At 53.0% G+C, this 22,026-nt stretch overlaps 6 protein-coding genes across 6 annotated transcripts; 3 read left to right on the plus strand and 3 right to left on the minus strand.

Moving 5' to 3' along the window:
* Positions 1-5,632: 5,632 nt before the first annotated feature.
* On the plus strand, positions 5,633-6,190 carry J4E88_001037 (uncharacterized protein; the record flags this gene model as incomplete). The annotated part of the gene is made up of 1 exon (XM_049394709.1): positions 5,633-6,190. The coding sequence occupies one exon, from the start codon at positions 5,633-5,635 to the stop codon at positions 6,188-6,190; it is 558 nt and encodes a 185-aa protein (XP_049260538.1).
* Positions 6,191-6,915: 725 nt separating this feature from the next.
* J4E88_001038 (uncharacterized protein) lies at positions 6,916-8,381 on the plus strand (the record flags this gene model as incomplete). Its single annotated transcript, XM_049394710.1, has 4 exons — positions 6,916-6,923; positions 6,986-7,565; positions 7,625-7,670; positions 7,723-8,381. 4 exons carry the CDS (start codon positions 6,916-6,918, stop codon positions 8,379-8,381), a joined length of 1,293 nt encoding a protein of 430 aa, XP_049260539.1.
* Positions 8,382-9,557: 1,176 nt separating this feature from the next.
* On the minus strand, positions 9,558-12,435 carry J4E88_001039 (uncharacterized protein; the record flags this gene model as incomplete). The annotated part of the gene is made up of 8 exons (XM_049394711.1): positions 9,558-10,017; positions 10,070-10,190; positions 10,237-10,437; positions 10,606-10,684; positions 10,731-11,091; positions 11,144-11,310; positions 11,358-12,399; positions 12,431-12,435. The coding sequence occupies 8 exons, from the start codon at positions 12,433-12,435 to the stop codon at positions 9,558-9,560; spliced, it is 2,436 nt and encodes an 811-aa protein (XP_049260540.1).
* A 4,228-nt stretch (positions 12,436-16,663) lies between these two features.
* On the plus strand, positions 16,664-18,075 carry J4E88_001040 (uncharacterized protein; the record flags this gene model as incomplete). Its single annotated transcript, XM_049394712.1, has 2 exons — positions 16,664-16,736; positions 16,784-18,075. 2 exons carry the CDS (start codon positions 16,664-16,666, stop codon positions 18,073-18,075), a joined length of 1,365 nt encoding a protein of 454 aa, XP_049260541.1.
* A 263-nt stretch (positions 18,076-18,338) lies between these two features.
* Positions 18,339-19,145, minus strand: J4E88_001041 (uncharacterized protein; the record flags this gene model as incomplete). The annotated part of the gene is made up of 2 exons (XM_049394713.1): positions 18,339-19,070; positions 19,140-19,145. 2 exons carry the CDS (start codon positions 19,143-19,145, stop codon positions 18,339-18,341), a joined length of 738 nt encoding a protein of 245 aa, XP_049260542.1.
* A 740-nt stretch (positions 19,146-19,885) lies between these two features.
* J4E88_001042 (uncharacterized protein) lies at positions 19,886-21,287 on the minus strand (the record flags this gene model as incomplete). The annotated part of the gene is made up of 2 exons (XM_049394714.1): positions 19,886-21,219; positions 21,281-21,287. The coding sequence occupies 2 exons, from the start codon at positions 21,285-21,287 to the stop codon at positions 19,886-19,888; spliced, it is 1,341 nt and encodes a 446-aa protein (XP_049260543.1).
* Between the last annotated feature and the right edge of the window lie 739 nt (positions 21,288-22,026).

Genomic DNA, 22,026 nt, shown 5'->3' on the forward strand with positions numbered 1-22,026 from the left:
GACGTACCAATTGAGGAATGCGTTTTGTGAGAGGTGCCGGGCTGAACACCTGGCCTGTGCGAATATTTTGTAAGGACGAAAAGTGAGTGTGGTAGTCGGCGTTGGTTCGTGTAAAGGCGATACAAAGAGCGGAGCGGCGGTGGGCGAGCTTTATTAGATAGTGTCGTGTACCCGTGGACTGGCTAGCAGTGACTGGGGAGTGGGGAGGGGTGGAATGAGTGTGGGTAGTTTGAAGGGAGTGAAGATGATGATGGCAGTAAACGAAGGGCGCCCTGAAGCTTCTATATTCGCAGCTAGAATAAGGGGGCCTGTTACTGACTTGCCAAAGGTGGTCTTGGCTGTCGGCGAGACAAATGAAATGAGAGACAGTGCTTTTCAGAGCAAAAGCCCTGACTACATTGCGCATCGGGAGCGACGGGTCTTTCGGCCTGTTTCAAGGTAGGCTCCCTTGCCATCATCAGGAGCCAGGGTGATCTGCGCACTGTTACCACCAAGCTGGTTATCCCCCTTGAATAGTGCCGCGCTAGAAAGCCGTACCTGCAGGCGCTAACGAGAGCCATGCCAACGGCTTCGCTGGGGTGCCAACCTGCGAAGGGTGTGCTTGTGCTGACGCTTCAGTGCCTTTTCACCGTAACATGGCGTAACATGGCGTACCATGGAGGCGATTCTCAGGCGCGACTCCCAGCGCTCTCACTTGGGCTCGCGGCCCTATCGCATTTTGTCTGGCTGTCGCCGCGCGCTTCCAGACACGGCGGCTTAGATGAGACAGTGTCAGCGCTCCCGTCTCGCTGCTTTGACCGGCGGCGTCGACTCGTGCCGCGTTTGTTGGACTGCGCCAGAAGCAAGAAGAGAAGGTTCAGAGACGCCACACAGACTTCCGGATGTCCTTCCCCGGCCGGTCCACTGCCTATGCTGAATCACCTCTCTGGCAGCCCTGTCTGCCCTCCATGCCTCCCAGCCAACCGGGTTACTGGCTGTCGGGATCGCAGTGCACTTGCCTTTGAGCGTGGCGGCTGATGTTTGACGGGACATGTTCATAGCAGCTTGCTTTTGTGGTTTGATGAACCGCAGCTGTCTTGGAGCCTTTGCTTCCGCGTCGTTGCTTGTGACGGGGTTGCGCCACGTGGGATGGGCTGCTCCTGCCTCAACCAACCCTCGCGTGCGTGGCGATGAGGAAGGAGCTGCCCTCGCCGCAGCCCAGCACCACCATCACATCTGCGGCGTGCAAACAACTATGCCTCTGCACCGCGGCCGCCAAAGCAATTCGCCAGCAGCATCGCCAGGTGCCGTAATGAGAGCGTTGCCCGGCTTGCGGTGAGTGGGTCCGGCGCCACGAAAATCTCGCCTGCGGTTTGTTCTGGAAAGCCTCTGGAAGGAAGAATGAATCGCCCGCTGAGTCGCCCTCACTCCCAGGCTGTCCCTGATCATCGCAGACAAACTGACACAGAATGCGCACTTATTCACGACCAAGAAATTTGGCCGCCGGTCGTTCTCAGACACGTCGCATTCGCGGATCACTGCAAGCCTTCCGCGCCTCCAAGCACACGGATGCTGCATGCGTTCGACGTCCCGGGATCATGACCAGCAAGGTTTCGCGCACAATCGCTTGCTTCTCCAAAAAACCTACACGTCGCAGCCTCGTTGACGCACTCGCTCACCCACCACGGAGCCCAGCCGTCGCCATGACGAATTGTTTCTGGCACGGAAGGAACGATGACATCGCTCTTGCCCCCTTGGGATTCCTCCGTATTACAGCCCGCCGTCCATCGTAAACACATTTGCCAGAATGCAGCCGTTATGCCAGTCCAATAATATAATTCGCAAGCAGCACCAACCCTGATTCGCCGTCCTGGGTATCGACAGGGGTCGTGTGCTTCACAATCAGGCTGAGACGCGCGACAAGGGCATCCCGTCCTTATCCACTAGCCTCACGCAGAGACATGCCGAAAGCCACGCGACACCGCCCAGCGCTCGACCAGCATGTTTGCTCATACCGTCTTGTGTACAGTACTGTACTGAGAGATCGCTGTCTTCCGCTGATACCTGCGCCCGTCGTACGTTGGGCTGCCACTGCCTCACGCCTATCAGTGCGGGAGCGTTGAGGGCTCAAACAGCGTTCGCGATCTTCAGTCCATGCTCGCTCAACTCTATCCTCGCGATCGTGATTCACAGCCATCATCCGATAACCAGTGCAGCGTCGTCACACATCGACAGGGTCTGAACTCCGTCAGGTCATCTTCCTCTCAACGTCCGTCCAAGCCACCGACGTTTTACTGGCAGCATCGCTGTCAATTCCGACCGCCTTGCAATTTGACAGGTGTTTGACGGATTTCTCCACAGAAAACTTTGTCGAAATTGTGATCGTGAGTTAGACCTTGCGGGGAGGAGGGAAAGTGGGTCCTGGAACGGCTTTTGGCACTTCCTCTTTGAGCGCGCTACTGCAATCTGCGTGCCAGTCCCAGCGATGAGAAGCGAAGCAAGGGTTGTCATCTCCAAAAGGATCATCGCGTACAAAGAGAACCCTGTCTACACGTGGAATTCTGCTCTGTGTGGACCTTCGCCTGACTACTGGAAGAGGGCCCGCGAGCCGCTTCGCCGATGTACCAGCGCATTCATGCCGACTCAAGGCCAAGTGTGCGCTCTACGAACTTTGCGCTGCTGCAGAAGGAGAGTTCCATGAGCACCGTCGCACTAGCTGTCATGTTGACAGGTACTGGCTGGGGATTCGGTACCATTAGCCGGCGGAGCCATCTACACAAGGCAATTCAGCTTTCGAGCGTCGCATTTCATAGCGTTTCACGCAGCTCTATTCGGGCCTTACAGTGTAACGTAGGAACTACCTTTGAACGTCTAAGCAGGCAAGACGTTGCGCCGGGTTATTGCGAGGTCACTGCTGAAAGACCTGCTTCATCTCGGATTTGTCGCAGAGCTCCCCGGACGCCAGCGTGAAAGCGATCAACAAGGATGACTTCACATCCACGTAGCCCATCACTCGTCCCTGATGATCTCCTTGCGCTGGCGCCCAAATCACTACTCTTTGGGCTACACAGTCCGAGGCCGCCTCTCCCCCGATCGTGTTCCCTGAGCAATTCCGCGTGCCAGCCCCGCGACATTTCTCGCGACTCAATGATTGTCGCACCAGAAAAATTTCCGCCGTCGATCCGGAAGTATGTACCATTTCGCATCATTCCGCTGCTCCGGTACTCTTGTGCGCCGTCTTGAAGCTCGCTACGCCAGGCCTCGTGCGTCATCTGGCTGCCCTCCAATATGCTAGCATCCGAGGCTGACTGCAGCTGCCGAACACCAGTTCCTCTGCGCTTCGCCGACATGTCCACGTGTGCAGTCAGCACTACCAGGTAGGTTCAAGGTACGCTGCACAAACAGAAACCTTCCTCAGCTTTGTATCGACTGCAACAGAGTTCTTCGATGCACACTAGGAAAATTTCAGTGACATCAGCTCTTCTCAGACACACGATGCCGTTCCACATGCGCGATGCACATGTACGCTTCCGGAACACGATGGATAACCTGCCACTATCGATACACTTTCTTGTTCCTCCGATATCCCAAAAGAATGCGCCGGCTGCAGCCCTCCCAGTAACGCCAAACTCTAGTTTCGAATTACTCCTCTTTGTACTTCGGATGGGAATGGCGTTCCACTTGCGATGGTTTTTGGCTGCATGCGTTACCCGTCGCGTCCCCAATCATCGTGTCGGCAGCTTTCCTTATTCCCCATCCCCCCGGTCGGTCAGCCCAATTGCACCGGTTGCAGGTTTACGGCAGAGCTACTGCATTCGTACGATTACGCCTTCCATGTGGCATGAACCCAGGACTCGGGTTCTCGATAGACATGGGCATGGCACCAAATACGGCATCTCCCTCGCGGTACCAATATTCAGGATTCCCTCACACCACCGCCTAGTGAGCGAGCTTTACTGGTCAAACTACCATTCCATGATGACATGAAGCGGTCACCATTACTGCACGTAGCTCTTCCGGCTTGCTGCTCAACACCAACGACTGACCTCAGCTGTTGCGCTGATATAGTCGTTCCGCGACGCTCCGCGCGGCCCATCCATACACCAAGCAGACTACGGCCCGTCTCACGCGCGCAACATACCACAAGCCTTGCTCGACTCCGCAACACAGTCAGCACGCGAACATCGGTACACCTAGCATGGCCGAACATGTGTAGGATGCGTAGTAGAGGCGACGGTCGCTCTTATCTCTCCTGCATCACCACTCATCCCCACCCTTAGTAATCCAACCTTTCCACCGCGCAGTCAGCACGCTCACTCCGGTACACCTAAGCATAGTCGAACATGTGTTCCCGAGACGCGCGCGCGCACATCCATGATACAGCGCCATCGCGCTGAGTAACGTAGCTTGCTTGCTTGCTTATTTTTGGTTCGGCGCGCTTCGGGTAAAAGCAAGCATACAGTATTGTGCGACCGGCATCCCGTAAACCAAGGCGCCGGGTACAGGACGGCGTGAGATGAGCCGGTCTGACCAACATTGTTCTGGAATGCTTGAGGCGGCGATGTGGTACTCAGCCTTATGGTGTTGGTAAGCGTGCGTCTTAAGGGTAAGGGTGAGTTGATATGTGGGAAAGGAGGTAGGCATCGGGAGGAAAGGAGGGCTATATGGAGATATTGCAGGGCGAGTCGACCATGTCGCCATGGAATGTTACTGTGAGCTGGCGGCTATACAGTCGAGAAGTTATATCCGTCTTCGTCTATTTTGGTCAACGGTTGGCTGTACCTGCAACCTCTGATATAGGTCAAATTTCCTTTCGTTCTGTCCTCTTTCTCTAGTCTCGCATCGCTTCTATTTCAAGCGTTTATTGCCCCTCTCTGGATATTCGTCGCACCTATAGAACGTGAATCGTGTTGACTTTGACTCTATTGAGATTCAGAGGAGAGATATGGTGATATCTAATCCTAGACCAGGCTCTGTGGGCGCGCGGTTTCTGGGAAGTGCGTGAAGTACTGCACCTGGTGCCTTACAGAATGCACCTTGTTTACTGTTTACTAATCACGCAATACACTTGATGCGCATTCTTTCACTGTCAATTTTATCCCAAACCGGTTCGCCGCGCGTGCCCACCGCTCGCTGCTATGTCCACCCGAGATAACATGTTGGACTGGAAGACTCATGACTTGATCAACGTCAAGATACCAAATCCATGAGATCGTTCCAGAGCATCGCGGGTCTCGCGGGTCTCGCGAGTCTCGTATGTAGCACTCTCATCGAAGTACCATTTGGCGATTCCACTCTTCACAGCACTCCACGATTGAACACCATCCGCCCTCGTACGAACTATGATCCAAGCAACATCGCCAACGCGGAAACATGGAGCACATACGCTACAAAAGGCGGATGGCTCAATTGTCTCCTGGATATGACCGACTCGGAAGCAGGCAAAGCATGGCCCGACCCCTTGAACCGGGTACCCACCACTGCAAGCAGTGAATGGCAAGGCACTCTGCAAGGTAAGCCATTAGGATCCACCCCTCCTCTCTTCTCTTCGAAAACGTCGAGCCTCTGCTTACCTCATCCGCAGAGCAGCTCGCGACCTGGAACTGGCACGAGGCCGAATACCACCAAGGCCACCACTGCGATTTCACCAATGATGGTAATGGGTACAAATCGCATCGGCGTCGCGCTTGCCGCACTCAACCCAAACGCCAAACCGGCTACCGAAGGAGGAAAGAACAGGGGCTACTCAGTTGAACACCTAGATCCTGAGGAAGAGTACGAGAATGGAGAGCATGTACCGGCCAACGACCAAATGTACGCCGTGGGACGAGACACGTACACCGCTACAGGAGGGCACTACCGCTTCGTTATCAACGCAGAGCAAGGAGCGCTCTTCGTCCAGTCCCTCGACGCACCCCGCCACGCTGCAACGCAGAACTGGGCCCATACGCCCCGGCCCAACGAACTTCCCCGTCTCCAGTTCGCGTCAGATGTCTTAGCGGCTTATTGGTCAAGAACGCCTAACCCGAAGGGCTTGAAGTATTACTTCGCGAATAATGTGGTTAACGAGGAGACATTACCTCTGATCAACAAGATACTGCAGGAGAGTGGGTATGACAGGATACCGGAGTGGCCTGGTGTACGTGTTAGTGCGGATAGCGAAGAAGGGACTGTTTTGGTTGGTAGGTTGGCGCTGTCTCTTTTCTCCTAGGTTATGATAATACGAAATATCATACCCTCAATACCTTGAGAACAACCAACTGTCTCTTACTAACACTACATCAGGCTCACCCATAGGCGCAACACTCGCGTACCTCCTTCTTCAACACAAAGCCGCACTCGGCGATAAGCGCATTACCGATATCACCATCTTTCGAGATTACAAAGCGAATCCGTCCTTTGAGGCTGATATCCAATTGCTCTTTCGTATTGAAGACGTTCCGGAGGATGTTCTAAGGCCTGATGATATGGATACGGGGGTTGTGGTTTTGGATGTACACGCGGACATGGATAAGGAGGACGTCTTCAAGAGGAGGGATAGTGTGGTGGAGGCGGTTGATCTAGGGGGGAATGTGAAGAGATTGCATCAGGTGAGTTTTGATACGGGCGGTAGGACAGCGGTGGTCAGTTATGGGGTCGAGCAAGTTTGATGACGCCTTCGGAGTGTGCATTCACTCCACACTCGACGCCCTTGGATAATCGCCACTCGCCGCGTATGCTTTCTTATCAACGCCTGTATCCACTTATACAGGCGCACTTGCGACTATGACGAAGCGCTTGGTGTGTTTACTCCTGAATTCTCTCGCTTTGAGTAATGCAATGCTCAACCAAATTCACGCCAATACCCTGAGAAACGAAATCCGTGTGTCATATCAGCTATGAAGATTGCTACACTACTTCTTACCGTGATCTGTGTACCACTGGTCTACAGCAAGCATGTCGAAGTGTCCTTTGGCTCCTCCAACTCCACAGCCTTCCCACCAAGCCTTCTAGATCGTCGCGATAGCGCAGTAAACATCCCATCAACCAACGATAAAGCCTCCGCCTCCGAACCGAATCTAGTTCAAACTGCTGTGGAATTCGACCCCACCGACTACGCGAACGATGCCAGCTGGGACAAGTACAAGAAGAAAGGCAATTGGCTGCGTTGCCTTATGGAAATGCCCGACGAAGTCGCGGGACGAGAATGGCCCAACTATCTAAACCGCAATCCGCCATCAGCGGCAAGCCAGTGGAAAGGAACGCTTGAAGGCAGGTTCTATCCATTCCATTATCATCCATATCCAGCCATTGACACTGACCTTCATCTAGCCGAGCTAGAGGATTGGTACTGGCACGAAGCCTACTATGACCCAGAAATCAACTGCGACTTTTCGGACGACTTCGCAAACTTAGAGATTAATAACAGGATCGAGGCTGCGCTGAATAAGCTCGGATTGGATACCAAGCCGGTGGAATTTGGTGGCAAGAACAAGTGTTACTCTATCGAGCACATGGATGAGAACGCGGTGGACGATGATGGTGATGACCTCCCGGTAGACATGCAGACTTACTTCCCTGACGACGACGACGACAAAGAGTATGGCGTGAGTATGCCAGGAAGAGAGATACGGCATACATTGACAGTTTGGCTGACTATACGTAGGCCACTGGAGCTTACTACCGCTTCGCTTTTAATGCTGAACAAGGAGGTAAGACATCCTTCCACCACCACCACCGCCACCCACTAACCCCCCTCTCCAGCGATCTACGGCCACAACTTCCTCGCCCCCTGGCCCGCCGCCATGGATACCTACGCCGAAGGCTTCCCAGCGGACCAACTCCCTCTCCTCCGCCAAGCCTCCGACATCATGGCCGCCTTCTGGCTGCGCAACCCCAACCCCAAAAACCTAAAATACTGGTTCGGCAGCAACATCATCAACACCGAAACCGTACCCGTCGTCAACCGGATTCTCGTAAGCAAGGGCTATAAAGAGATACCGGAATGGCCAGGCGTCCAAGTAGACGAGTCCAGTGAAGAGTATCTCGCACTCCTAGGCACACCCGTCGGCGCAAATAAAGCGTTTATGCTGCTCCAACACAAGGCGGAATTGGGGCTCAAACATATCCCAAGTATTACGATTTTCCGGGATACAAAGGATCCCAATCGCCCGGACGATGCGCCGGCATACCAGCTTTTGTTTCGGATTGAAGATGTACCGCAGGACGAGGTTATGCCTGATGATACGGAGATTGTGGATCAGGAGATGACGGGTTCTGCGTCCCGGATGAGGAGAAGGCAGAGGAAGGATAGTTTGGTGGAGCTGGATTTAGGGAAGAATGTTGGGAGGTTGCATAGGGTTAGTATAGATGGGCGGGGGGAGACGTTGTTGCAGAGCCATGAGGTTGAGCGGGAGTTGTGATGGGGTTGTTTTGCTGGCTTGTTGTGTTGGTTACCTAGGTAGGCCTTGGTGAGCAGCTGGATGTCGTTAGATTACGAGTGAAGAGCATGTAACTGCAAATGCAGATAGATCGCGACCGCATTCGCACATAAGATGCGAATGGGTATAGCGCGGAAAGTAGACGCAGAACTCGCTAGTCTCGCCATTGTGTCCTGCCTCCAAAGAGCCTTCGTAATGGCAACCAGGATACTCAACTCAACATCTGAAGAGCCTGCTAGTCGCAAGCCACACTGCATGCATCTCTCCATTCCCTGAAAGCCTAGTATCTGAATCAGACCCCAGCACATCATACGTAGCAAAAGCGTAGCGGTGGATCCCGCCGCCAAGTGACAGCCTCACATTCGCATCTGCGGTCGATTGGTCTGGGTGTCTTGCCGTAGCGCAGCGTGCGCAGCCAGACCCTGACAGCGGGTCCCAGGGCCGGAACTTTATCATGGCCAGGTCACATCTGTCGTCTCCACATACGAGTCGAGCGCGCATATGTGGGCGTGTGTCATGTCGATGTCGGAGAGATGGGATGGTTGGGAGAACTGGGTGGCTGATGCAGGGAGATGCTAGCGCTGGTGGCTAGCGCGGTCTAGTGCGCCCCGCAATAGGAGCTTGCGTGCCGCTGACTTTTTGCTTTTCTTCAACACGGAAGTAACAGCTCGGACTCATATTTTTTCCTGCTTTGTGAAACACAGCTGTCGCTTCAGACCTTGATGCGGGCAATCGTATAGTTTGTCTTGTGATATCTATCTCTGGGCCTCTGTTGGAAACGTACCTAGGTACTTCGTGGCAAAGGCGAGACAGCCCAGCGCGCGCCACACTGTCTACCCAGCACGCGCCACACTATCCCCCCGGGGGATAATAGTGTGGCGCATCCTCGAAGCAACAGCGCAGACGCTGACCTGACTAAACACGAGGAGCATGACCTATGCACAATATTCCATTCTCTGTTAGTTAATACCTTTGCGAGATGAAGACCGGACTACCTAGGTGAATTCTTCATTGTTAGACGCGAGAAGTAGTAGGCAGATTCGTGCGGTGAGTATACAGAAGTTGACTTTAGAGAGGAAAAATATCAACAACACTACCTAGGTAAAGCAATAGAATTGCATTACCGATGTTACCTAATGCATATCCAGACAAAGATCGTTACGTCAACTGATCCTTGATACCATCGCAATCAACGCCGCTCTCCTTCAACAACGCCTCAATCGTCCCAAGATCTTCCTTGGCCTTCGAAAGCGTCCTGCCAATCGACTCACGAACCTTGCGGTCTTCGCTGTGGTCCAGGCTCGCCTGCTCCACTCCCAATCGCTTCAGATCATCACCGATGGCCTGGAATAACGACTCAATCTTCTCCTCCAAGTACTCCTTGATCACCTGCTTTTGACGGTCGATGGCATTTTCCAGTTTTACACAAATCGCGTGGTATGGCGTTGTATCTTCGTCGCGAAGCAGTCTTTTGAACGTTCTATGTTGCATGACCTTACGTGTCTCCTCCTTTTTGTTTCCTCGCCTGATCTCTTTGCTCTTGTTGTATACATCGATCATGGCGTACCCGAAGTAGGAGATATCGTCAGTGTCAGTAAGACAGCGTAATCTCTGCTTCCTACGGTCGAAGTCAGCAAAAGAAGTGGGGCGTCCGCTCGCCGAGTACCTACTCGATGAACGTTCTCAGATTGGTAATGCACTTGGTTTTTATCGTGGTAACAGGTGCAAATTTCATGTAGATGCTGTTGAGGAGTAGGTTCAGCTCAGCAGGTCTAGAGTCTGGATACTGCTCTTCATATCGTTAGCTAGGGAGTCAAGTTTCGTATAGGCAACTCACTGCGAATGTCCTCGGCTAGCTTCCCCATTGCTGACAGGATTTCTCGTTTCACTGGTTCGATACTATTCCATAGAGCTTCATGGATGTTCTGAAAAATCGGGTTGAGGCTCATGCGGTGCTGCTCGAGCAACTGATGGTTCCAACTGGGCTTGCCCTTTCTAGGCTTTTTGTAATTGCCTTGAACGCCATCAGTCGAACTTTCTATAGATGAGAAGGTGTCTATTACCTAGGTTGCCGACAAATGTTTTGTGCGTATTATGATGCCACTATAAGCGTTAGCAGGTATCTCTAAGATATTTTCAAATCCCACCTGAAGCCACACTTCGCACAGTTCCTCAGCACGTTCGATAAATGCAGGTAGCCGCGTACGCAAGGTGACCAGTAAGGGCTTTTCGATTCGATCCCTGAATACATCGTCGATGCATCGATGGACCTTCTTTACACATGTCTGGGACGGTATTAGTTTGGCTTTCGTGGCACTCTAAACCACTTACACTACTCAGATTTTCGACGCCACCTTCGATTTTGAGTTGGAACACATCAGTTCGTTTGTTGATCCCCATCTGCATGCTAAGCATGAGACCTGGTAATGTTGCGCCCACATAGCGGACTAGCTCTTCTACTCGCATGGGCGAGCATAACGAGATGAGATGTTGCTTCAATGCAGGTATCTCCGTGTCCTTGGGGCTGAGAGGAAGAAGGGCGGAATCGTGAGCAGCAATCCCCCTAATGTTACGCTGATAGTCGAAAGCGGACACACAAAACACTGCGTGAGGACGGCCTTTGCCCCGTGCTGCTGCCATAAGCCTTTCCTTCACGCGCCGGCTGCGTTCCTCAACAAGCACTTGCGCAATGCTATGTCCCAATTAGTATCAATAATGCCCGAATCCTCAGGCACTACACGTACGCTTTCTTAACATGCTTTTGCTTCAACTGGTTGCGTAGTATAGCTTCAGCGGCGGACGGGTCCAACTCTTCGTTCTGGAGCTGTTTGAGTTTTTCGTGAAGCCTCATATACGTATGCTTCTCGCCTGGGCTGAGCTTAGTGTGCCTGCTGGGGACTAGGCCAACGTCCTATCTTGGAGTCAGCAAGAGCGTCCTGATAGATCGATTCTTCGTACCTCAGAGAATGTAGCGACTACTGTCACAGGACGGTGACGCTGGATCTTCTCAATTTGATTGGGGAGGCTGTCGTCAGATATGATGCGACTAATGTTGCATGCTATTATGACGGACGAACAAGACGGTAGATAGTCGTCCACGCTGGCACGTGCAAGGCGATTCAAGTCGTTTCGACCTGGCGTGTCGGCGATGATGATGTGCTCGCTTAGGGCAAAGGGGCCGCCGATTTTGACAACTTCGGCGAAGGGCCAAGCGTCGCAACCTCTTCTTGAGTCATCGGCCGAGCGACCATGCGTGAATCGAGCAAGCTCATGCCACAGCTCTTCGGTGGTTCGTTTGTATATATTTGTATCCTGACAATCAAGCTCGTCGTACATGTCGCGAGCGCGCCTGATGAGCTGATCTCGTATATCATGTCGCACAGGTGACCGTTCACTGCTCAACAGGTACTCCTTCATGGTCTCCTCGTCTTCAAAATGGGGGTCTCCACGGAACAGTGCTTGGAAAAACCCTGTAGCTGTTTCCGTATCTGCCCCAGGAGAATCTGGGCCTGCAGGATCTGGGCTTTGTTCTCCATCTTCATGTTCATCTTCATGCTCGCTCTCGTCTTGATGTGACAAAAGCCCGTGGTTCCAGTGTTCGAAGTACGTCTCGATCCGCTTCTGTACAGATTCCCACGGGAGGAGAGAGATAATAGCGCGGTACTTGAAGCGTGAATCGTGATCGGCCCAGTGATGGTACTCCAGAATCACTCTGGTCAGGCTCTCGCCACTCTTTGCAGTTTGAACAACACCCTCGTCGCCTAACAGACTTCCGATAAGGCAAGATTTGCCTTGCCCAGTCTCGCCTATAATGCCAATTCGCATCGGCCCGCTGATGTAGGGTGAAACAGATTTTTCTGCTTCCTCAGCCAGTGGATCCCATGTATTGTGCCAGTGATTCTTTCCAAGGTTGATAGCAGCGATCAAAGAGGTGATGGTCTTCCCTGACTGTACCTCTGCCTCCTTGTATCTTGGGTCATGGAGGGCGACGCCTTCTGATCTGTGATCAGAATGGGGATCGTGTCTGTTACCGCATCCTTGAGTCAACAGCGTCGAGAGTTGTTCGTTGTTTTCGATCAATTTGAGGACGTCGATCGGTGAAGCGGATGAAAGATTCGGCTGCTGGGCCGACGCAGCTCTTGACTGATCGATATGGGCTCGACCATTGGTGATTCCGATCGATTCGCGGACTTGCTCACCCTCAATCGAGAAGTCTGAGTGTGTCTGGCATGGAACGGACGGTCGGGGAGGAGGCGTATGTGTAGTATGTCTCGCCACAGAGCGCTGTCGTGCTAGTGATCTCGATGTTGGGCTGGCATATCGGTGTGTTGACGAAGTAGTGGATGTTTGGGGGGTCAATCTCGATCGATACAATGAACTCGCACTTGTTGCTTCTGTAAAGGCTGAAGCGCGTGACCGAGCACTCATAGAAGAGCGAGGTTGTACTGAAGATTCCGCCGTCGATTGTTCCTCCATGAGACGATTGGAAGTTACTTCTCCAATACGAGATGTCTCCCGTGGAGGGAGTGGTAGAGGGGAGCGCGAACGGCGCTGCGTGACCGATCGAGATCGAGAACGATCGGTGTCGTCTCGTTCTGGACGCTGAGAGGGGCGGTATCGCGAGATATGATCACGATCCATATCGTGTAGCAGGACGAACGAACTGAGACTTGTGCATCAAAATGAATAACAAGACATCTTGGTGACAGAGAAGTAATGTTACGATATCGTCTGTTCAGAATCCCGATGCACAAGGTAGGAGAGGATCCACAAAGTTGCTTTGAAGTAACGCGCAGTAGTAGAAAGAGCTCTGTTGCTGAAGACTAAACTTCGATGAGAGTCGACTAACTCAACGCTGACGGGAATCTGGCGACAGAAAAGACTCCGGTTAAGTACTGGAGCGTGGGATCCCCTCGCACCCCCGATCAAACATGGAACCCTGCCATGTTGCACAGGCGAATCACCCAGGTAGTGTATGGAAGACCAGGCGTCTCCATTGCACTGTCCTCATGCAGCCACCCGTGCCAGATGTCACACTGTCGCAGTTCTGGAACGAGACGACAAGTAAGAGCGGTGAGGTCTGCTCTTCTCCATTGGTGACCCGTATGCACTGTCCATGGGAGTGATGCGGTCTCTGCACACAGCATGGAGCTGCATGTCGCCATCGCGATAGTGATTATAGTGCGTGATGACAGGGTGACGGGAACCCGTTATGTGATTGTGGGGGCATGTAGGTATCAGGTTGGTAAAGTAGCGAACCTTGGAAGTGTTTGTGGCTGGAGGCGACCTGCCATGTGACATGTCCCCAGAGTTCGACGGGAACTAACTGCTTAGCGTAGCATACCAGGCAGGCGTCGCCCTGTCAAGCTGGTACTGGATGCTGTGGAAGATTCCAGGGCTCTGGAGCCGGGATCGCCCGGAGAAGCCCTTCAAGACCTGGCAGTGGGGCAAAGACATCGAAGCATGGACGGACTATCTGCCCATTGCAATAGAAACGCGCAGGTACAGGTTTGAGTGACCTACCTATTTTCAACATGCGTTTAGAACTTGCTGCTGTTTGTTGTTCCCTGCGGTAATAGTCACGTAAACTTAGCTACCTAGGTACCTAGGTAGCATACACTAGGACACAATAACGCGACACTACTAGTTGCAACCCCTCAGAATAACTGCCTAGTCAGTTTGACCTTGGACTCTAATCAGTAAATTCTTTGAAGCAAGCAAACGCGTATTGTTCTCCATTACACGATGCCTAAAGTCGCGAGCATCGACAACAGCGGGGTCCAGACGCGTCGCGTGTGCCTGCACCCAGGTTCCAACGGAAGGTGACCGGCCATGCCGTAAGGCCTTGCGATGGCTTGCATACGCGAAGTCAATGTTTCACAGCCTTGTATTGGAAGATCCACACGGGGAGCCGGCATGGCTGGTAAGAAACAGGCTGGAGGGTGTATTCGGCTTGGAGGCTACCCTTTTGAGCCTAGCAACTGCCTATATCGGCCTAGCAGCTTTTAGGGAGCACGTGACTTTAGGAAGAGAGTTCCGTGGATAGTACCTTGTTTTGGTACCTAATGACTTTCACTTTTGTACACACGCTTCCTCTGTTTCTTGTTCCTGTTCTTCTTTGCTATCTCTTTCCCCATCTACTCGACATAAAACACCTCCTCCGTCTGCCCCCACCACCCGGGCCCCGTCGCGCTACCTTTCGCGCCCTTCACAGGGCTCTCTTGCATCTTATCCGTCATCTTCCACCACTTCTGCACGACCTTGTTCTCCGCCATGCGTGCCATATCTTCGTCGAAGTTTTCGCCGACGTATTTGAAGGACGCGAAGAGCATGGGGCGGGGGAAGAGGTTCATGTATATCGAGTCTAATCGAACAAGTTAGCAAATCTTCCTCAGTCTGATTGATATGCACCTCGGATAAGTAATAAGCAACGTACAGTCCTTAATATTCGAGTCCTTAATCTGCTCCAACACCTCCGGCCAGACTTCCGCATGGCATTTCTTGTATTCCTGCACACACTCCGGTTTTAGCCAAAGCCATTGGCCTATTCTGCGGGGACCTTGGTCTTTCTTGTCGAGCGCGTCTGGGTCTTCTCCGTTCTTGATCGCCATTTCACGGGCTACTTTGCGGCGAGTTTGTTCTTCGTTTGCGAGACCGCCCGATAGAGCGAGGACGGGGTCCGTAATAGCTTGCCACATTGGCATTGTGGAGTTGGATTAAGGCGCTTGGTTGTTGATGTGACGGGAAGGTGGTTGGAGTATTTGGTGGTTTGGGCGGTGGTGATGTTGTAGCGGGGAAATTGGTAGAGCTATAGCTTTGGAGGGGTAATTGTCCGTCTTAGCTATCTTCTCCTATTGACGGGCCGTCGCGTTTATTTATGTGAGCGCGTTTTGGTCGGAACATCATGTGCCGAGGGGGCAAAGCTTGGTGGAGCTTGTACGGTTCGGAGTGTGTGGCAGTGAACATGTCAGTGTGGGGTACAGAGCTGTACGCCTAATCAGGTATGACGATGTTTGAAAACAGGTTGTGAGATTGAACGAGGCTCTTGCGGCCCAGGGCTTGGCTGTGAGGCAGAATTGTGGGCAAGGCTGGAGGCCTGGATGATTTGTGGAGAGGAGGTAGATCATGGGATGGAAGCTTGGGTGGAGCTTTGATGGCTGGGTTGTGGCAGTGACGATGGCGCGTGGGGCAGGTACGCTAGAACTTCAATTGTTAGAGGATGCGTGTCCAGAGAGCTGCACCAACGTCCAGAAAACACTATATTCGACCTTCGCAACGAGATCGATGCATCAAGGTACCAGTTCCACGACAAATAGCCCAGGAAGAATGCGGGAGCGAATGCCAGACGATGCAGAGATTGCCGGACTACCTTGAGAGGTGAATGCGACGGTCGCGACGTTACGTGTATCTCCATTAAGGCCTACACTTGACTTATCCTGGTGTTTGGTAAGCTTTCAAGGTAATGTATCCCTCCAAAAGATATGGATGGCCGAGATTCACACGGTCTGCGCTGTCTCGGGATGTCGTCGTTCCAGGTTTGGCACTTGCCAATCTGGCACTCACTTTCCTCTTTTACCGACGTCATTTCGATATAATGGTGTCTGAAGCCATCCGTCTCTTCTTTGAATGTTTCGAGTCCTTGAATCGTTTAGCTGTAATATCGAAAAACGTCTCCAGGCAGCAGGGAAACTCAGTGTCCCATCGGTGTTGTCATCAAAGTCTTTCGCAAGACGAAAGCGGTGAAGATGCTGCGAGAACATTTGACCGGACTTGTGGGTAATGCTGGAGGTGTTCAGTTTGTTTCGAGGCTTCTTTGAGGTTTGCCGTCAGTCATTTTCGTCTCCTACTCGGCGTCGCCAGTGGCGATCTTTCACCTCGATGTCGACGTCCACGCCTCACTCCATCCTCAACCGCGCATTGCAAACGCAAAAGATGAGCTCTTCTGGTATACTGACATCGAAAGTGAAGGAGAACGAGCGTTAGTCAGCCCCTCGCTTGGCGCACTGTGGGAGTCAATATACGCCTTTGCCTGCGTTTGTTTCTCCGCCCACACCAGTCTCACGGTCCCACCTTTATACGCGCGAAGTTCCCAGTTCAGTAGCTTCACATCTATTGGTCTCTACTCGCTCTCCCTCTGAAGTCGCTTTCTACCCATGTCTCTGCCATTCCACCTCGATCCGCAGGCACATCTCCAGGGTCTGCGACTGCCTCCGCTACCACTCACTCATCTGCCTTTCGCTCCTCCGACATCATCTGCCGCTGCTATGGCTGGCCAATCCGTATACCCGCCCCCCGGAGGTCAAGAAACTCCTCGCAGCGAAGTAGATCTGGACTTGGGTACGTGACCCCACCATCTAACCCACTCCCACTGACGCAGAGTCTAGCCCTTCAGCTGCAGGAGCTCGAGATCAACACCCTCAAGGACACTGTCGCCGTCCAAAAGGATGCGATCGCCGACCACAGGGAAGGATCGAAAGATCTCCGCGAGGCCGTCAAGGACCTTCGCGACGTCATCAAGAATCTTCGGGAGCGTAATGGCGACCTTCATGAGCTCAACAGCCACCTCTCTGTCAAGAACGCGGCCCACGTCGACCAGCGAGACAAGCTTCAGAAGACCAAGATTGAGCTGGCAGAGCTTCGGGATGAGCATGTTCAGCTTAGCGACAAGCTGAACGACAAGGTCAAGGAACAAGAGAATGTTATCAAGGACCTTTGCGAGGCCATCAAGGACCTCCGTGAGGACGACGACAAGCCATCTACAGCGCAAGCATCTCACTTGGACTACGAGTTCAATCTAAAGAGCATGCACTCAGAGCTGAACCGACTGAAGCTTGAGGGTGTCGAGCGTTCTAACCGTGAGGGCGAGATCATCGACGAGTTGAACGCCAAGGTCAAGCAGCAAGACGATACCATTCAAGGCCTTCAGAAGCGCATCGACCGCGGCAAAACCAGTTACAGCCAGCAGCGCACTGCTATGAACGAGCTCACTGTCGCACTCGAGGCCAAGGAAGCAGCGTTGCAGGCATTGAAGGGTGAACATGAGGAACTTCAAGCTACACACGGCAGCATGACCGGCGAGTATAACACTGCTATGTACGATCTTCGTGTGACACTCGAGGCCAAAGAAGCAGAACTGCAGGAACTCAAGGACGAGCTGAAAGAGCTTCGTGACTACTACGAGCAGCAAGACGAGACTATCGATACCCTGAACGCCAATATCAAGGACCAGCATGACGCTCTCACCATGTCGGAGCAGTACGTACAAGGACGAAACAACATCATCGCGGAGTTGAAGAAGGAACTTGCCGAGGCCAAGAAGAGTGCAAGTGTCAACGCACTTCAAGATCAGGCCAAAGAAGGAGAGTTGCAGGAGCTGAAAGACAAGTTGAAAGAGCTTCACGACCACTACAAGGGCGACGAGGAGTTCATCGAGCAGCTGCATGCCGCTATCGAACAGCGAGACAAGACTGCCGTTGAGCTGAACCTTAAGGTCAAGCAATCGGGTGATTCTCTCGCCCGGTCGCAGCAGCGTGTACGTGTCCAAGAGGGTGAGATCAAGAGCTTGAAGAAGCAGGCAGACTGGACGAGTGACACCATCGAGACCCTGGAGAGGCGGATTGAGACAAGGGACATGGAACTTGAACACTGGCAGCGGGAAGTTGGTATGGGGAAGTAGGAAGCCTTAGAGTGAAGGCTGGAAGTCGAGGCGAAAAAACTGTAAAATAACTGGTATCAGAATGAGCTATAGAGCCACCGACACACCGATGTGTCTTCCACCAAATGAACCGAGTAAACCCAACACATTCGGAACCCTTCTCAGACCCTGTCTGCTGTGACATCCATAAGAATGTGAATGCCGCAAATCCTTCTGCTACAACTCTTTCCCATACTAATACACTGATGTCGGCTCCACGCCACCCCCTCGCTGTTCTCACACCCCTACAACGGCTGGTAATCCGTGCTAGTATCTCCAACCCAACCATACCACAGCGCAACCACCGTATTCGCCGCAACCCAGACACCCGCGTATCCCACAGCACCGACAACATCGGTGCCAATGAGCGTCATACACCGTTGAACGGTACCCGCGAACAAGAACGCATTCAGAATAACCGTCTGCTGAATAAGCGTCCTTGTCCTCTTACTATAGTTAAAGAAGTTATGCTCAATAGTCTTCGGCAGCGTCGCAGTACTCGGATCAAACACCTCCACGGGCGTCTGCGCACCGGATCTTTGCGCCGCAAAACTCGGATTAAGCAAGAACGCCTTCGCCGCCCAACCCACCACAATAGTCTTCGCCAGAATCGACACCGGAGACTCATTGTGCGCCGCTTCCAGCGTAGGGATATCGAAGTACTGGACCAAGAACGTGTTCAGGAAACCGCTTGTCTGGCCCGCCCACAGCACAACAATGTACACGGCGATGGCGAGCATAGACGACGAAACTTGTACTTGGATGCTGTTGAGCAGGAAGCGGTTGCGCAGGGGCTCGTTGTTGCGGTGGACGATGGAGCGGGGGCGGAGGAGGTATGTGGGTATGGCGAAGGAGAGGACTTCGATGGTTATGTTGGCGGCGGCGGTGAGAGCGCTGATCTCGTAGTAGGTGGTGAGGAGGTAGGTGAAGGGCGCGTAGGTTAGGACGGTTAGGGCGGAGACGTCGAAGACTATCCTCTCTGTTAGCAATGCATTCCATCATTCACATCATTCAAAAGTAAGAGGTAAGGGGAAAGCGCGTCTTACAATCATAGTTAAAATACCACGTCATCCACACAGTAACCCAGCGCATCGCGACGCGCGCCGCCGGCGAGTAAAACGACGTGACATCGTCCTCTTGCGGCACCTTGCTCACAGCACCCAGTTCCGGACGCAGGAAATTCGCCGTAAACTCCCACAGCAGCATGTTGATGCCCATGTTCAAGCTGATGAGAATGGGCACGCGCAGCGCCGTGGGCAGACGCGAGCGCGCGGGTGCGCGTTTGGGTGCTGGGACGACATCGGGCGCGGTGCGCTCGATGGTTGCCGGTGGTGCCATTTATCGCGTTTAGGTTGTGGTTGTGAATAGAGAGAGGGTGGTGATGGGAGGGACGGAGAGGGTAAAAAGAAAGTTTGAGGTTGTGCGCGCAGGGCTGGGATGGGGTGGGCGCGATGGCTCCGTGGGGATGAGGGATGGAGCTTGTGTTGGAGCTAGTACGAGATCTTTGTTTTGGACCTGCGTCATTGCGCGACGGGCAAAATAGTGAACCGTGTCCGTGCGCGAGGCAATCTCGACATATTGAGTGATGTTTGTACTGCGAAGAGGTGAATGTACAATCGTACTGCTCGATGGCTACATATCTAGCCATAAAGTACCACGCGAAGATCCACGACTTGATCGTACTCAGCGTCGCGATGGGAATACAATGCGACATGATGGTTAGCTGTGGACGAGATGAAATACAACCATGGAAGGCATTCATTAGGATATCCGCGATCCTCCACTGCGTCATCTAAACAAGATACCTAAAATCACCCATCTGCTTCCTCCCCTCCTCAACACTAACCCCCTCCACAGCAGCCGTCTGCTCCGCAACATCCCCATGCACAACCCACGCATCCGTCCCATCATCCAACCTCTTATTCAACCTCACCAAAATAACCCTGAAAACAAAGCATCCCGCAATCGTAACCCCAAACATCGCCGTAACAACCCCATAACTGTTCCTGTACCCATTATCCGACATATTCCACACATAACTCCCAGCAATGTTGCCGAGCTGCGAGAACGCGTTGATCATGGCGATGGCGACGGCGCGCTTGGCGGGTGGCCGCGGGAACGAGGACGAGATCCACGAGTAGAAGACGATGAAGCCGGCGTAGGAGGAGGCTTGCAGGAAGAGGGCGACGTAGCGGCCTGCGGTGTTTGATGTGGCCATCGAGATGACGAAGCCGACGATGCCTAGCATGATCGGGCAGACGATGTGCCAGAAACGTTCTTGCTGTCGATCCGCATGCCACGCGTTGATGAGCGAGACGACGCAAGCGAAGGCCCACGGCGGCGCGGACATGAGCAGTGTGGTGATGTAACCGAAACCCAGGGTGCGTGTAAGCGTAGGGAAGAAGGCGTTGAACGACAGTCCAACTACGTATGCCGTGAACGTGAGCATCATAACATAGATCTTAAGATCCTTGACCGCCATGAAGAAACCCGCGAAAGCAGATTGCTCAGCCGAATCTTCATCTGCCTCGCCGACATCCTCAGTCATGCGCAGGACAGCGACGGCGCGCTCTTCCTCGGTGAAACCCTTTGAGTTGTGCGGTAGATCCGGGAGGATGAAGATGGCGGAGATGGCGATGAGCATCGTTGCTGCGCCCTCAATCCAGTACAGCCATCTCCAGGCGCGGTGGCCGAGCGTGCCCTCCATATTTCCCAGTACCGCGGCACCGACGAGGGAGGAGAAGGCGTTTGAGATCAGGTTGCCGCAGAAGAGAATCGCGTTTCGTAGAGTCAATTCGCGGCGCGTGTACCATTTCGACAGGATAAGCAGTGCACCAGGAAGGAAGGCGGCTTCCACAAAACCAATGAAGAAACGGATTGCGACCATGCCAGCGAAGTTTGTCACGTTTCCGGATAGAGTAGAGATCATGCCCCAGATGAGCATAACAACAGCGATGTAAAGCGACGGACGCGGAATCTTGTTGATGATCATGTTGGACGGGACCTGCATTAGGATATATCCCACGTAAAGAATAGACAGACATGTGCTGTATTGCGTGGGGCTGAGGTTGAGGTCTTCTTCCAGACCACCCAGACGGGCAGCGGCGATGTTGTTGCGGTCGAGATCTGGAGGCACTGGTTAGTGATGGTTCCTTTTGTCGTATGTGCTGATGAGGTGGTTACTCACAGTTCATAATATAAATCAACACAAAAAGCGAACATCTCGCATCCAACTTCCTCTTCAACTTCTTCTCCACCTCCGCCCTCCTCTCTGGACTCATATTCGCCGCAAGCCCACCAACCTTTCCTGCGTGATGGTGTTCGGAGATCTGTGCCGCATCGTGGGCGGAGATCTTGTCGTCCGCTGGGTACTGTGTCGACACCATCTTTACCAGAGGTCTTTTCAAACGGTCCCAATTCCCAAGCAGTGTTTCTTTCCCGGATGGATGGACAGACCGGAGGTAAACAGACGTTCTATGAGAGAGGTCTGGGGTCCCCTCCTTAATATACACAAAGGCAAGTCAGCTCTTCCGACTTTGCGGTTACTCCAGATTTTTGTGGTAACCTTACCCCACTATACGGAGCTTGGCTTGTCTAGCATGCAGGTAGTTCGCCGTCAACCAAATACCGTTGCATTTTACCCCGACCACCTACGGACGGCGTGCATGATGCCCCAGTCAATTGTCGAATTTTTCTGGTGGTAGCTCGTGTGTTCTGATTAGTCTGCGCGCACGACTCATGCAGCGATGGAGGCGATGGGAAACCAGCGGCGATTTGTGCCTGCGAAAGAAGTCTTTCCCCGCATTAGCTCGTCCTCCGTCCCTGGTCATCTGGAGTCGTCGCCGTCCATCCAATTCCATCCAATCTCATCAGCCAGCCCTCCCGATATTGAATGATTGATTAGTAGGCCCAGCACTTGGCCCGCCATCTTGA

Source organism: Alternaria novae-zelandiae, assembly GCF_023758075.1.
Source record: "Alternaria novae-zelandiae strain BMP 2774 chromosome Unknown scaffold_1, whole genome shotgun sequence".
In the NCBI taxonomy this organism is placed as follows: Eukaryota; Fungi; Ascomycota; class Dothideomycetes; order Pleosporales; family Pleosporaceae; genus Alternaria; species Alternaria novae-zelandiae.